Source organism: Delphinus delphis, chromosome 18 (genome assembly GCF_949987515.2).
Source record: "Delphinus delphis chromosome 18, mDelDel1.2, whole genome shotgun sequence".
Taxonomy (NCBI): Eukaryota; Metazoa; Chordata; class Mammalia; order Artiodactyla; family Delphinidae; genus Delphinus; species Delphinus delphis.
The window spans coordinates 7,085,724-7,103,313 of NC_082700.1; the positions used below are offsets into that span (position 1 = coordinate 7,085,724).

Genomic DNA, 17,590 nt, shown 5'->3' on the forward strand with positions numbered 1-17,590 from the left:
AATGACTATATTACCCAAAGCAATCTACAGATTCAATGCAATCCATATCAAATTACCAATGGCATTTTTTACGGAACTAGAACAAATCATCTCAAAATTTGTATGGAGACACAAAAGACCCCGAATAGCCAAAGCAGTCTTGAGGGGAAAAAACAGAGCTGGAGGAATCAGACTCCCTGACTTCAGACCATACTACAAAGCTACAGTAATCAAGACAATATGGTACTGGCACAAAATCAGAAACATAGATCAACGGAACAAGATAGAAAGCCCAGAGATAAACCCACGCACGTATGGTCAACTAATCCATGACAAAGGAGGCAAGGATATACAATGGAGAAAAGACAGTCTCTTCAATAAGTGGTGCTGGGAAAACTGGACAGCTACACGTTAAAGAATGAAATTAGAACACTCCCTAACACCATACACAAAAATAAACTCAAAATGGATTCGAGACCTAAATCTAAGACCAGACACTATAAAACTCTTAGAGGAAAACATAGGAAGAACACTCTTTGACATAAATCACAGCAAGATCTTTTTTGATCCACCTCCTAGAGTAATGGAAATAAAAACAAAAATAAACAAATGGGACCTAATGAAACTTAAAAGCTTTTGCAAAGCAAAGGAAACCATAAACAAGATGAAAAGACAACCCTCAGAATGGGAGAAAATATTCACAAACGCATCAACGGACAAAGGATTAATCTCCAAAATATATAAACAGCTCATGCAGCTCAATATTAAAGAAATAAACAACCCAATCAAAAAATGGGCAGAAGACCTAAATAGACATTTCTCCAAAGAAGACATACAGATGGCCAAGAAGCACATGAAAAGCTGCTCAACATCACTAATTATTAGAGAAATGCAAATCAAAACTACAATGAGGTATCACCTCACACCAGTTAGAATGGGCATCATCAGAAAATCTACAAACAACAAATGCTGGAGAGGGTGTGGAGAAAAGGGAACCCTCTTGCACTGTTGGTGGGAATGTAAATGGGTACAGCCACTATGGAGAACAGTACGGAGGTTCCTTAAAAAACTAAAAATAGAATTACCATATGATCCAGCAATCCCACTACTGGGCATATACCCAGAGAAAACCATAACTCAGAAAGAGTCATGCACCCCAATGTTCACTGCAGCCCTATTTACAATAGCCAGGTCATGGAAGCAACCTAAATGCCCATCGACAGAGGAATGGATAAAGAAGATGTGGTACATATATACAGTGGAATATTACTCAGCCATAAAAAGGAATGAAATTAGGTCATTTGTTGAGACGTGGATGGATTTAGAGACTGTCATACAGAGTGAAGTAAGTCAGAAAGAGAAAAACAAATATCGTATATTAACGCATGTATGTGGAACCTAGAAAAATGGTACAGATGAACCTGTTTGCAGGGCAGAAGTTGAGACATAGATGTAGAGAACAAACGTATGGACACCAAGGGGGAAAGCCGCAGGGGGGTGGGAAAAAAAGAAAATACAAACTACCTCCTCATCCTCCTCTAAGTGAACGTGGACTACTATTTAAGATTCAAAATTATTTCCTATTTAATTTTGTCATTTTTTATCTTTAATTATCAGAATTGTGATGGTATTTAATACAATTTTGAAATTCAAAGAATGAAAAGCTCCATTTTACTTAAGATTTCTGTGTGTGTGTGTTAAGAAATATATACACCTCTGAGGTTACTGACAGTACAGAATGGCCTTCAAAATGCAAAGACTGCATAGGTTTTTGATTCAAAGTTTTTTAAAAAACCTCTTCCATGTCAAAACCAGGGTCCTCTGAAAAGCCCACTAAAAGTATAATAAGCAACAAACATCACGGGCTTAAAGTGAGTGGGTTACAAAGAGGTAGTCTTGCCTTGTCATCTCTCCCTCTTGCTCTACAATCCTTGTCCCTACTTGTAGAGGGTTTTTCACTCTTTGATATAGGATGTGCTCGGCCTACAGGTCCCCGGGCTCCTCCTCCTGGCATTTCTTTCCTCAAAGGTCTTACTTCTCGATTGGGACGCCTTATCTGAGGTGGAGCTCTGACAAAAAAATAAATACATAAAATTAAAATTAATCAAAGGCAAAAGTATTTCAATACTACATTAGTCAATAAAACTATTAAATCAATAAGCCCACAAGGTCAATTTTTCCCCCTTTTGCCAATTCACGGCTACAACTCTTAGGTCAGTTTTTAAAGTGCTTTTCTGTAAAGTATACTGGTTGATACAAACATTAAATACGTATAAATGACACATACAGCAGCAATTATTTTGTCAAAAATAACATTCACCAATAGAGGGCAATACAGACTATTCCTATCTAATAACCTTAATAGTGTTAACAGAAAATCAATTCCTTTATTCATTACTGTCCTAAGCCAAATAAGTAACTTTAAAAAAAAATCATTAAAAGCTGAAAGGACAAGAATTCAAAATATATTTATTTGCATAGCTTACTAGTTTATCCTTTACAACCAAAATGATTTTCTCTGCTTCCATGTTGGAAAAACCATTTCATTCATCAAATTACAAACAGCAGGGCTTAATGAAATCTTCTTAATTTATGTGCAAAGTTTATGTGTAAAAATATTACTCATGCTTTGAGGGTGTCAAAAATCACAGGATCATTCAAATTATACAGGCCCCCAAATGGGAATCAAGAATTTTGATAACTATATGTGGCAAAGGATGTTAATTCTATTTATGGTGGTGATCATTTCACAATATACACAAATATTGAGTCATTATGTTGTACACCTGAAACTAATTAATACATGTCAAATATACAGCAATTTTAAAAAAGAATTTTGATAAATACATAAATATAATTATGCTTACAAAGTGGCATATTTTGTCTAATGTAATGTGAAACATGTCTTCTTCAAATAGTGAAATTATGGGGCTTCTCAGAACAGTATTTATTTGCCTCTCTCTGGGTGTTGGGGGAGACTCCATCACTTTGTGTCTAAGCTTTTAGTTCTTCCTCCCTGAACTGCCTCTGCCTCTGTTTTCCTACCTTTACTCTCTTTACAGCTCTGCCTGTATTTGCAGCCCTTCACATCCCATATGTGTGTTCCTTTTCCACCCATGTGCCAAAATCTATTCTTATCCCCTTTCCAGCTTCATGCTTTTAATTCATCTAACTCATCACGGAGTTTCTCTTCCTGGTATCAGAAAAAGTCTCACATGTGTATTACTCAATGAACTCAGGAAAACAGGAAAATGGATGAAAACCAGGAAGGTTGAAAACTCAAGGTAAAAAATAGTTAACATATTGCAGCATCTTCAGACTACTGGAATTAGACCGCTACATGAAAGTGCTGAGGATGAGAGAGGCTGGTGAAAAGTGTATGTCTTTCTACTAGGTTACCATACACTGACATCTGAATCCTTGGAGTCCAATCCAGTTAAACAGTTATTTACTGAACACCCACACCTGTTAGGAGGTATATATCCTCTACTGTGCTAGGCCCTAGGAGGAGACAAAGATGAACAAGCAATCTTGTGGGGAAAAAATCCACAGGAAAGAAACTTGAAAATCGTGTATGGTGAAATAGTTACAAGGCATTCTCAAATTTAAAGGTATTATTATGGTTTTGGTTCTAGCGCATTATTAGTCTTTTAAGTATTCTGTCAATAAGGTAAAAATGTAATGAGACTGGTAAAGACTAAAAAACTAAAAATGTTATGTTGCTCTATTCCTAGTATTTCATTGCAACCATTGTTTTTTGAACGAATTTCTGTTTTGTTTTGGTTTTTTTTTGCGGTATGCGGGCCTCTCACTGCTGTGGCCTCTCCCGCTGCGGAGCACAGGCTCCAGACGCGCAGGCTCAGCAGCCATGGCTCACGGGCCCAGCCGCTGAATGGCATGTGGGATCTTCCAGGACCGGGGCACGAACCCGCGTCCCCTGCATAGGCAGGTGGACTCTCAACCACGGCGCCACCAGGGAAGCCCTCTGTTTGGTTTTGATGAAGAGGTATAAAGTAGTAGAGCAGAACTTTACTGTTTTATATATATATATATATCTGTGTATGTATAATGTCTTTCCTGAATTGGATTCCTGGCCAAAGACAATAAAAAGCGGCTGACAATCTCTTCCACACAGAACACACGTCAAGTCTGCCCTTCTGCTAGCAGCTGCGCCTGCTATTTAAATAGTCTGTCATTGTTTGTGGTCCTGCTTTCTGGAGGCACAGCCAGCCCGAAGCTCTTGCTCACACAGCAAGCCCGTCCTTACAGCTGCGTGCCAGGCTGCTCGGTGGCCTCGCTGACGAGGGGTGAACTGCAGGGACTCTGGAAACATTTCTTCTGCCTCCTCAGCTTGTGCTTTCCCGCCTCAGCTTGCTATTTAGCGGTCACTGAGGAGTCCTGCTTGCAGCCCACATTGCACACACAGCCAGTTCAGTAAAGCTGTGCTGCGAGAATTATGTCAAAGCTCGTTCACAGGCTGCACTCCAGGTGTTTGCTGCTGCTGACCTTGTCCTGCCACTCAGTATTCTGACGGGCTCATAAACGGTCTGAAGGAAACTGCTCAAGAGGCCAGATGTGGCATTTGTGGCAAGTCCCACGTCTCACAGAAAGTGTGCCTGTGCTTTGCAGGTCTTCAGTTCCGTCTCACTGCAGTTTGATAGTACATTCGAAACAGACTGTCAGCTTCCCAAAGGACACCCTTGACTCTGTTCTGTACTTCTTCCTCCATTAGGGCATCACTGCCCAATGGCATGCTTCAATTTAAGGACTCAGTGACAGCTTCCAGGCTGTAAAAAATAAGTCTCAGGGCTTCTTTTACTGGTCTCTTTTTAAAAAGAGACTTTATTAGTAGGGTTGCACAGCATCGTCAGCCTCTGCCCCAATGGTCAAACACAGGCTGACACCCTGCTAGCTTACAGCATTTCAAATATAGAGAATAACTGGAAATCTGCAGATAAAAGAGTAGCATGTCTACACTGAGCTCAGTTCTCCTACTGGAGGATATTTCCCCGTAGGAATGGGAAGAAAGATGCCTTACCCTATCATATGCAAATAAGCCTGACTTCCTCCAAAAGCCAATATTCCCTTTCTAAGCAATATTAAATATCAATATTATATGTAAATGTTCTTACAGCACTGCTTGTAATAGTAAACACCTGGAAACAACCCAAAGGTCCAGTATCAGAACAGATGCATAAATTATTATACATTCACATAATGGGATACTATATTCACGTGAACATGAATTACAGACACATGCAATAATAATAGATCAATCTCAGGACCACAATGTTGAGTGAAAAAGTAAGTTCAAAGAACACATACAGTATGATTCTAAGCAAAACAAGATACTGTGTGCAGATTAATATGTATGTGCTAAAAGTATAAAGAAAGGCAAAGGAATGATAAACCCCAAATCCAGGACAGTGGCTAACTCTGAAAGAGGAGGGGAGGGAACAGGATGCAGAGGAGCTCATAGGGGGCCTTCAAGGTAATGCTAATGTTCTTTATCTTAAACTCCATGGTGGGTACATAGATCCTACTGTATTATAACTCCTTATTCCTTACATAAATTTTATTATTCATATTAGTTACTTGGTAGTTAATAAACTTTAAATATGATGAATATAACAACACCACTAATTAAATTATTTGAGCACCTAAGAAAATGAAATTATAGGGTTGCTACAAAGTTTTTGGCATGTTCTAGAAACACACATGTGCTAGTGATGTGGGCTCAGAGTACACATCCTCAGCTGAACCTACTGTATTACTGCCTGGCAAATCTCCATAAAAGATTGGGCAACAGAAATAGAACTGTCTGTCAGACAGCACCACGCATCCAGGGTTCCAGAAATCAAAGGGGAAGAGACCTCTTCTGAAGATGCCTTCATTCCACACCATATTTAGAAACAGGGTCAAAGATACTATCACAATTTTCTCCAATTGCTATACAGGCACCTTCTTAAGATTCCCATCTATTCAGCTCTTTCTATTTCTTCCAGCTTTCTGTTTCATGATTATTCTAAATTCTTTGGTTATATCTGTTTGTTCATACATTGTTAGAATTCTAGTATAAGAAAAAGAAATTTGGAACAGGTCTTATATATGCCCAAGAACATAAATCAAATTACTGAAACTTCTGCAAAAGGAAGAAAAATACTCTTACTTTGCTATGACATTAATCTATATGAATTAAACAGGAAAACATACCTCTCCATAGCTAATGAAAAAAAACACGAGTTCCAAGTAGTTCATACTGATATTTTTACTATAAGGACTTGGGGTCAATATATGAGACTTTGAGTCCAAGAGAAATTATTTGGTAAGAAATCAGGAGGCAAGAAAGCAAAGCTTAAACAGAAATTAGAGGACTTATTATTTGAAATTAACGATTAAGAATTTTTTTTTTTTTTTTTTTTTTTTTTTTTTTTACGTACGCAGGCCTCTCACTGTTGTGGCCTCTCCCGTTGAGGAGCACAGGCTCCGGACACGCAGGCCCAGCGGCCATGGTTCACGGGCCTAGCTGCTCCGCGGCATGTGGGATCTTCCTGGACCGGGGCACGAACCCGTGTCCCCTGCATTGGCAGGCAGACTCTCAACCACTGCACCACCAGGGAAGCCCAAGAATTTTTTTTTTAATATTTATTTGGCTGCCTCAGGTCTTAGTTGCGGCACGTGGGATCTTCATTGCTGCATCTTTTTAGTTGCAGCATGCAGGATCTTTAGTTGTGGCATGCGGGATCAAGTTCCCAGACCAGAGATTGAACCCGGGCCCCTTGCATTGGGAGTGCAGTGTCTTAGCTACTGGCCTGCCAGGGAAGTCCAATGATTAAGAATTTTAATGTCCACTCTCATCAAATATATGACTGCTATTTTTTCAAATCAGAAAATATATGTTTATCTAATAAGGACAGGAACTACACTGGCTGTTGACATAAAAACGTTGCAAACACGATTCCTCCCTTCACAGAGAAACAGCATGGTGATCCGGAGTTAGCATTAGATTTAGAATCCTAAACCCTGGGTGCCTTCCTACTCCCAGGTCCACCAACTACTGATTATATGAGCGTATCACTTAACATCTACAAGCCTCATATTCTTCCTCTGTAAATGGGGATGGTTAATACTTAACAGAATTGTTTAAATCTATTTTTCATTGAGGTATACCATATATTCAGTAAAATGTACATATATTAGGTACACAACTCAATAAATTTTGGTACTGTATAACCACCAGTAGAACAAAGAGCATTTCCCAATACCCCAGAAAGTTTTTTTCATGGCCCCTGTTAGTAAATATCAGCTGGTAAAGGTAACCATTATTTTGACCTTACTATCATAGATTAGGTTCGCCTGTTCTAGTTTCATAAAATGGAATCTTATAGTACATACTCTTTCAACATTACCTGTGAAATTCATCCATGTTCCTGTATATAGCCGTTTATCTTTCTTCACTGCTGTGGAGTATTCTATTGCATAAATATACAACTTATCAATTCTGTGAATGGACACCTGAGCTGTTTTCTATTTGAGGTTTATTATTAAAGCCTCTATGAATATGGGAATTATCCTCATGGTAAACAGAAGCATTCATTTCTTTGGGATCTGTACCCAGGAGCAGAATAGCTGCATCATAAAGTGTATGTAAGATTAGCTTTAGTAAATATAGCCAACGGTATTCCAGAGTAGTGATGCCATTCTACACTCCCATCACCATGTACGAGAGTGCCAGTTGTCCCACCCTAGTCATTCTGGGGGTGGGGTGGGGTGTAATGGTGTCTCATTGTGGTTCTACCTTGCCTTTCTTGAATGGCTACAGATGTTAAACACCTTTTCAACAAGATGCTTATTAGCCATGTGAATATCTTCTTTTGTATAGTATCTGTTCCAGTCTTTAGTCCATTTTCTTTCAACTGGGTTGCCTGACTTTTTCTTATTGATTTACTGATCGTTGTTCTTTATATATTCTGGATACAAGTCCTTTGTCATACATATGCTTTGCAAACATCTTCTACCAGTATATGGCTTTCCTTTTTTTTTTAACTTTCTACCAGTATATGACTTGTCTTAATGGTGCATCTCTTGATGAAAAGAAGTTCATAATTTTCTGACTTACTGACCTTTTATCTTTAATGCTTTATTGTCCAGTTTAATAAATCTTTGCTATCCCAAGAAGATGATAATATCCCTTCCATGTTTTCTTCTGGAAGTTTTATTTTATTACCTTTTTACATTTTAGGTGGTGATCTATTTCAAATTAGTTTTTCTATATGATGTGAGGTAAGGGGTTGAGATTTTCCTCACCACATGGACATTCAATTAACCCAGAAGCATTTACTGACAAGACCCACCTTTCCCTACTGAATTGCAGTGGTGCCTCTTCATAAATCACGTGACTCCATAGAACTTAACCTTTAATAAGTTCCAGTTCTAAAAAGAACTTTAGAAATTTTAGTTATTTGCTATCAGAAAATTATAAACAAATATTTTAGTATGATATATTCCAGAGTCAGTTCAAAATATTAATTTTTCAACAAATATCTGAACTTTTGATGAATGCAAGATACTACACTACGTAATAGAAAAGGCTTTTTTGTATACTGGATTAAGTCTTCCCTCACTATCTAACAAGCAAATCAATCACACTCAGAAACACATGGAGTACTATAAGCCATGCTGATATGAGTTGCTTTATATCCTCAAGGGTACTTTTTGTGCAAAAAAATCTCTTCAAAGGTTTACTTTGATTTTTTAAATATTCAATTTATTAAAGTTAAAACTGCAGAAATTCGGTTAGTCCTTAAAGCTTTTAGATTCACTTACAAATATTTTTTTATGTACAAGAGCAGCAGATTTTAGAAGTCACTTTTAAGAGGTTTTTGAATAATGCTTGATGCCATTCACAAACCTGGCTAATTAAATGCCACTAAAATTTTTAACATACGTTTATAAATGTAATATATTTTATTTCCTTCTTAGTTCTTCAACTGTCTTACTTAACAAAGCATAACTTACATATAAATACTTTCATAAACTTAGTAAGTTAAACTTATAAATGAGGTAAGCCTAATTTCTCCTAAATGTTCCCCAAAAGTACTTAACATAAATTTTCATGTAAAATCACAGATCTAAATTATTCCATAATACACTTAAAATTGGAATTGCATGCTTGTCACCTCATTAGCCATATTGTCTTAAATTACAAGTACATAAAAATAATAAATAAATATGTACATATCCCTTAACAAAAAATACTACTATTACAGTTTTGAGTCTCTTAGACATTTCTACTCTTAATTCTAAATGTCACTGGAGTTGGAAGATGCTTACCCACTACAGAAGACAATTAGCCAAGTTAACCAAGGTAATATTTAGCCAAAAATTTCTGCTGGTATGAGATCTGGAGCTGCAGACATACTTCTCACACCAAATATTATACAGTCCCATTTAATATCACGGGGGCTGCCCTCTTAGCATTTTGATGTTACCCACAACTAGGTATTTCAGCAAGAACAGGGGCGAGACTCTTGTCAGAGACTCTGATGGGACATACTGATCCTTATTTAAAGTTGCTAAGCCAGTCATTCTATCACTTCTAAGGTAGGGGAAGGGGACGATAACATTACTAATTATTTCGTCTAATGGTAGGATGCCACTACTCCCAGGCAGGTTGATTATTTAATTTTACCTTGCTCTTCTTTGGATCTAAAGATAGGCCCTTGCCTTTTCCATTTAACTCTAAAGACCTTTGAACTTGAAAAACTTAAAATATTTAATTTATCTTATGTCTAACTGTAAAGACCTTAAAACTAGATGGACAATGGCACTCTTTCAGAGTATAGGGACTACACAATTTTTACAGATTATATTAAAATACTATCAGTTGAACTTTAAATATCTCATAGTTCTTTGTCTAGTTTATGGTCAAGTTCTGAAAATATTCTACTGATTTTCAAAACACTGGAATACAAAAAAATATGATATAGTCCATGCATTCAAGAAGCTTATAGTTTAGCTAAAAATATATACATATTTTATGTATTATATTGGACATCCCTTTCTATCCACATATAAATCCTGCAATGAAAGCCTCGCTGAAGACGAGTTCCCAACTAAACTATAAATAAAAGTCCTCAGAAACAACAAACTGGAGGATAAGACCCTCAAGAACTTATGATAAATATATAGATACAGTTTATCTCTAATGAATTGAATTTTCTATCTTTCAGTTTTCTTTTCTGTAACATTAAAAAAAAAACTCTGGATAAAATGTAACAAATATCCTGTTTATATACAGGTGATCTTACCAGAAGATAAGAGAAATACCTAACAGTCAAAAAATAAATAAAATACAGCTGATGGCATGGCAGTCCTTGAGGGTTTCCAGGGCTCGAGGTTTAATGAGCACAAAGTGAGGCCCGCGACAAGGCCTGAGGCCTACAAATGTCAAAGCTGAGCTGAGACTGGCAAGCGAAGCCAGGACTCTCAAAGGGCAGAATTAAACACGCACATGGAAGAAGCAAGTACGTCTGTCCATCTGAGCCTATGTTCTATATGTGTGGAGTAAGGTACAAGTCGCCCCCAGAAACAGGAACCGGGGCCTGCACTCATGTGACTTGGGATTTAGTTTTATACTCCCTTAAGTGAAGAAATTTACCTAAAAGTGGTCCAGGCAGGTGACATCCTGAAGGCACCTGGCTGAACCCAACACAGACCCTCTGAGGAGTGACATCCCCCTAAACAAGCCACACATAGAATGACTCAAACCTTGAAGGGACATTCTCAGCTTTACCACAAACAAGAGCCATCAGAAATAACCAGAAGGATAAGGCTCCAAACAACTTCTGATAATAGAACTATCAGCTATGAACTATAAAAATGAACGTTTAAAATGGTTAAAAGCGTAAAAAGGAATTTGAAACAAAAGAAACACAAGTCTTAAGTAGTGTTAAATAAAAACAAATCCATATTCAGATAATCTATAGTGAAACTATTTAACACCAAGACAAAAAATAAAATCATAAAAACAATGAAAGAGAAAAGAGAAGTTATCTACAAACGACAATTAGACTGCTCATGCAAACCAGAAGGCACAATCCTCCTATCACTAATGTCATCTGCAAAGCAGAGAGAGAGTGGGGCTGGATATAAGGAGCTGAAGTGAATATAGAACGAGCAGAGGGACAGCACTAGGGAACAACAAGAGGAGGAGATAAGAGAAGAAGGGGCCACAGTTAGGGGAAAAAAAAAAAAAAAAGAGGAAGGAAAAAAGCATAGTACAGTGTAACAGAAGCCAAAAGAAGAAAGATGGTAAATACTATCAACTGTTACAAAAGTTAAACACCTTAACTCTTGAGAATTTGGCATATTCCATTTTAAATTAGGAAGCTGTCTTCAAGAAGTCAGTCCCATACTGCAATGAATAGAGATCCAGGATTTCTACTCATTAAGGAAAGAGAAGCAGTGAATGGCAACACAGGGAGAGTACACATCACAGCAGTTTGCCAGAGGAAAGAAGAAGGGAGAAAACAGTGGTAAAGTGCAGCAAGGCAAATATTTCTTTCAAGGAAAACAAAACTGATGTGTTATGATTTCATTCTGACTTACCACTATCTTGTTCCCATTCCTTAGTTTATCTCTAATGAATTAAAATTTCTATCTTTCAGTTGTCTTTTCTGTAACATAAAAAAAAAAAAACGATAGAAATACCAAGTTTTTAGGCACTCATTGTAATAAATACCTAGGATTCCAAAATAAGATTTCAAATGAATGACTACTGAGTTCTGCAAAATAAGACAAATGCTTCCTAGAAAACTTACATAAAAGAAATAAAATAGCCAAATGGAATGGATGTCCCCTCTTGGGACACTTTAGGTGAGAATTTAAACCCTGGAAAACACCTGCACCCCGCCCTCACTCTCAGATGATCCTGCTTGCTTTTCTTCCCTCATCGAAATAATCAGGAGAGAACCTCCACAAGCGCTCACCTCCACATCTGCCCACTTCTCTGCGTCCACAGCCTTTATAACTAACTGCCTTCCCTCCAGCTACTCTGAATCAGCTATCCTGCAGCCGCCCCACCTGTACACTGGATCCTGCCTCCTCTTGTCTACTCAGGGACATTGCTCCAGTAGTGCCTCCTTCTCCCAGGCATCGTCAATCTTCCCCTGTCTGCTGCAGCATTCTCATCAGCATACAAAAGTCTCGGAAACAACAACAAATTTTGATTCCACTTCCCCAACTACCACTCAATTTCTATGCTCCCCTTTTCAACAAGACTCGCTGAAAGAACTGCACGCATTCATTGTTTTCAATTCCTCTCTTCCCATTCTCTGAACCCACTCCATTATTCTCCACCATTCCACCAAAACCACTCATCATGGTCACCAGTGAGCTCCATGTTGCTAAATCCAATCCAATTCTCAATCCTTATCTTACTTAACCCACATGCAACATTTGATAAAGTTGCTTAGAATCTTTAAGCTTCAATTTCTTCTAAAAAAAAATAGGGATGATATTAATAGTACCTATTTTAGAGGGTGGTTGTGAAGACCAAGAAAAAAAACCATGTAGAGAGTTTATTAGCATAGTACCTGGTTCCCAGTTAAAAACTCCTCAATAAATGTCAATGACTATGGTTAATCAGCACTGCTACCTAATTCTTCCCATAGTCTAAATATAGAGTCCATCCCACACTCCAGAAACAGAATTCTGGAAGAGAATATGACTCCAGAATGTTTAGAAATGAGTATAATCTCAACCTGCCAATCATACTCAGCAATAACCTACTCTACCATATGAAGAATGACCTTAAAATTTCTTTCTTAAAATTCCATACTTGCTGATGATTCCTAAGTAACCACTACTAATCCCAATCTCTCTTAAACTCTGGTTCTCATTTCCAATTCCTATTCAACAGCTTCATCTAGATATTTAATTACCTGCTCCAATTCTCTCATTCTCTTATATCATTAATCACCAAATCCAGTCCATTCTACCTCAGTAATGGCTCTCACAACCATTTTACAAGACTGTAAGCTCAGGAAGGCAGGGACTGTGTCTGTTTCTGCATCCCACCGTATCCCCACCATAGTACTGGCGCCCAGCATAGTACTTGGCATACAATAAGCGCCAGCATCCTAGGTTAAGCTTTCCACAATGTCTGCATTATTTTTCTGATGGTTTCTGGCCAAGGTCTGTGCTGGGTTTTTTCTTTTATTACCTTTATACTTTCCACAGGGCCAAAAATAAAGTTGAGTATATGATGAATGCTCATAAAATATACGTTGGATAGAGCAATAGTAGTGTTTTTCTTCCTAAGACTTTAAAACAATTTTACAAAACAATCTCATCATGATGTACATTTTACAGAGGTGAAAAGTGAGGCACAGAGAAGTGAAATTAACTTGGAGGACCACTCAATTAGTGGTGGAACTGATACAAAAGCTTGCTCTCCTACCTCCCAATCCCAGGAAAATTTCCCAGAGCCTGGGTGAGATACCAGTAAGGATGAGACGGCAGTTTACTGTCTATCGGTACTTGACCTTGGCCTTAGCTGATCTTTTCCTAGTGCAAACTGGGATTTAATATGCAAGCAGTTACTTAATCTATTAGGGTACCCAAAGAAAACATAAAGCAACAATTTTAATACCAAGTCAACAAGAATTTCTTCTTTGCTGAAATGCTACAGAATAGCACAAATTTGATAAAAAATCAATCATCCTATCTATCTGTATACAGAACACTCTATGCCACTTCCCTTGGTTCCAGACGCAATAACGTTAGAGAGCCTATCAGAGTTCTCTTTTTCAACCTGTATGGGATAAGCCAAATGATTATTTCCAGGCTTGTGTATCCTGTTGCTACTGCCATATCTCCCAAAAGATGTAACTTTAAAAGACCTAACACATTTATTTTTTAAGTTGAATAAAGAATACTTTATTGAATATAATCTATGTCAAATACTGTTCCAATACAGAAAATCTTAGTTTCATGGCCTCAGGTCTCACCAGCAGAGATCATTTTTAAATGGCCTCATTAAAGAGAATGTGCTTAATAAATTTACATGGAAAATACTATAAAATAATTTAATTAATACAAGATACCTTTTAACTTAGGACACTAAGAATGATCTGGAGGCTTCATCTCTTTGGAGTTTAATTCTCATATTGCCAGAACCTCCCATTATAATCCTACTTTTGTAGCTCAATTTCCTCATACTTAAGGCAATAAATCTAATTCACTTTAAAAGGTTGTTCTGATTTATCCAAGCAGCTGCTGGTAAACAGGATCATGATTAAACCCAGAGGACACATGACATATAAGGTATAACTTCGAACAATGTGGAAAACCACCACGGAAAACCACCAGTGGTAATGGACATTACCTCACCGTACCGTAACAGGGAGAGAGAAGAAGTTTTGTGTTAAAGTCCATGAGGTGAAAAGGCAGACCCACAAGCAGGGCTACCAAACTAGTGGCTAACAATAAACCCAACAGATGCGTCCCGGAAACATTTTGTACAAAACAAGGTAAATTATACTTTCCGACTGGCCTACAATTTCTGTGTGGTATTCTCAAAGAGAAATTTTTTTAATTACATTATTTATTTCATCAAGCATTTTCAGCTTCTTTATTCTCCTACCACCTCTAGTAAGAATTTAATCAAGTGGTTAACAGAACTATATATTATATATGAGGATATACAGATAAATATCAAAATAGACCCATAGGGCTTCCCTGGTGGCGCAGTGATTGGGAGTCCGCCTGCCGATGCAGGGGACGCGGGTTCGTGTCCCGGTCCGGGAGGATCCCACATGCCGCGGAGCGGCTGGGCCCGTGAGCCATGGCCGCTGAGCCTGCGCGTCCGGAGCCTGTGCTCCGCAACAGGAGAGGCCACAGCAGTTAGAGGCCCGCGTACCGCAAAAACAAAACAACAACAACAACAAAAAAAAAAACAAAATAGACCCATAGATACCACCAAGTATGTGTAGCAAAGTAACATGGCAGAGTGGATATAAATAAGACTCCTGAAGTTGAGGAGATCTGGGTTCAAATCCTGGCTCTGCCACTTTCTTGTTCAGATGACTTTGGGAAAATAACAAACTTTGTAAGATTCAATTTCCTCAGCTTCATACGATTTATTCATAACAATAGATCAGCAATAGTAATATGGGTACACAATACAAGTAGCTACTTCAGAGGATCACTGTAGGTTTAAATATGATAGTGCTTGTAAAACATAAATTGACCGATAACTAGTAATCATGCTCTTCCTAAAAATGACTGCCCACGGGCTTCCCTGGTGGCGCAGTGGTTGAGAGTCCTCCTGCCGATGCAGGGGACACGGGTTCGTGACCCGGTCCGGGAAGATCCCACATGCCGTGGAGCGTCTGGGCCCATGAGCCATGGCCGCTGAGCCTGCGCATCCGGAGCCTGTGCTCCGCAATGGGAGAGGCCACAACAGTGAGAGGCCCGCGTACTGGTTAAAAAAAAAAAAAAAAAAAAAAAAAGACTGCCCACTTCATGAGACTTGGACATTTAAAAAACCATATTCTCTCTGCCAGAGTTATTCAAAATGTTTCAGAAAACTAAGGATTTATATAGAATGTACAGGAAGGAAAAAAAATTCCTTAAGGAATTTTACAAATGAGGCTATGTCATTTTTAAAATTCTGTTAGTCTCTTACTATTTATCTGAAAGAACGCTGTAGTCTTTTATTTCAGAGTTGATGATTCACTTTACTTATTACATGCCAGTTACTGTCCTAAACATTAAATTTCTTAATTAATTCCATGAGGTAGACATCCCCATTTTACAGACAGTGAAGCTAATGTTTAGAGGTTAAATAACTTGCACAAGGTCATAAAGCAAAGAGGTGTCAGAAGTAGAATTCAAACTCAGATCTCGTGGGCTCCAGTCAATTGTCTTCCCATTACACCAAGAATACCTAAGGACTATATCCACTTTTCACTATCTCTAGGTGGAAATTTTATTACTTTTGTTTTATACGACCTGTAGAAGAAACAAAATTTTAAAAGGAAAAAATTATACAATTTTAACTTCCCATAACTTTTAACCCTAAACTTACAATCTTAATATTTGCTTATTCTATCAGCTCATGCACACATTCTGTGCTACAAACCTGTGTAAAGCTGACTTCATTAACATCTGCCTTACGTAGGTATCACTATGATGTTATTACTTGGTGAAGGATCTGTGGATTTGCTTATGTAAAGATTTTATTCTTAAAGTTTAAAACTGCTAATCCCATGATACTACTCAAGGTATTAAACAGAATTCCTTCACTAGTAGAACCCTGTGGAGTTGCTGGTGTTTTTCCATTGTTGTTGATGATATATGTGGAAATGGGAATCTTTTTTCCCCAAGCAATATACAGTCTTAGATTTGCTTTTATTACGGATTTCTGATCCACAGAGAAAAAAAAAATACACACAATGGTTACACACATGGGAAACTTTTTTAAAATTTAGTATGGAGGAAGGAGGTTTGGAGAAACATATTCTGGTCCATTCATCTTCTACTTTCATTGAGAATAACGATTAAAACAAGTATAAAAATAAGTCAGATCTGTGCTATGGGCAGTTACAGGAGGCCAAAGAAAAAGAAATAATTGCGCTGGTGTTTCTCTAATGAGAAGAAGTTTTCAGGAAAGTGTTCATCAATGGGAAAATGCCAGCCACACTTTCTATTCAGTCTGAGCCACAGATATTAGATATTAGAGTTATTATCTGTGGCCACTGCCTTCTGAAATACATCATGGTGCTCTAGCAATTACGAACAGGTACTTCCTATACTGAAAATTATTCCCAGGACCAGATGGCTTCACTGGCGAATTCTACCAAACATTTAAAAAAGAATTAATGCCAATCCTTCTTAAACTCTTCCAAAAAACTGAGGAAGAGGGAACACTTCCAAACTCATTTTATGAAGCCAGCATTACTCTGATACCAAAGCCAAATAAGGACACGATGAGAAAAGAAAACTATAGACCAATATCCTCAATGAATATGGAGGCAAAAATTCTCAACAGCATATTAGCAAACCAAATTCAAATACAACATGACCAAGTGGGATTTATCCTTGGGATAAACATATACAAATCAATAAATATGATACACCACATCAATAGAATAAAAGATAAAAATCATACTATCATCTTGATAGATGAAGAAAAGCATTTGACAAAATACGACACCCTTTCATGATAAAAACCCTCAACAAATTGAAGGAACATACCTCAGCATGATAAAGGCCATATATGACAACAGCTAACATTATACTCAACAGTGAAAAATTGAACGTTTCTCTTCTTGAACAGCAACAAGATAAGAATGCCCACACTCTCATCACTCTTATTCAGCATAACACTGGAAGTCCTAGCTAGAGTAATTAGGCAAAACAAAGAAATAAAAGGCATCCAAATTGGAAAGGAATAAGCAAAATTGTCTTTATTTGCAAATGGTATGATCTTAAATATAGAAAACCCTAAAGACTCAACCAAAAAAACATTTGAAACTAATCAATGAATTCACTAAAGTTGCAGGATGTAAGATCAACATACAAAAATCAGTTGTGCCTCTATACA

The 17,590-nt window shown here is 37.7% G+C and overlaps 1 protein-coding gene across 9 annotated transcripts in view; it reads right to left on the bottom strand.

Moving 5' to 3' along the window:
• The window catches only part of KATNAL1 (katanin catalytic subunit A1 like 1), a 76,723-nt gene that overhangs the window by 43,352 nt on the left and 15,781 nt on the right, over positions 1-17,590 (bottom strand). For all 9 annotated transcript variants that reach the window (XM_069540030.1, XM_069540029.1, XM_059995955.1 and 6 more), the window contains one exon: positions 1,880-2,048. In XM_069540030.1, coding sequence (XP_069396131.1) covers positions 1,880-2,048 — 169 coding nt within the window. The remainder of the gene's footprint in view (positions 1-1,879; positions 2,049-17,590) is intronic.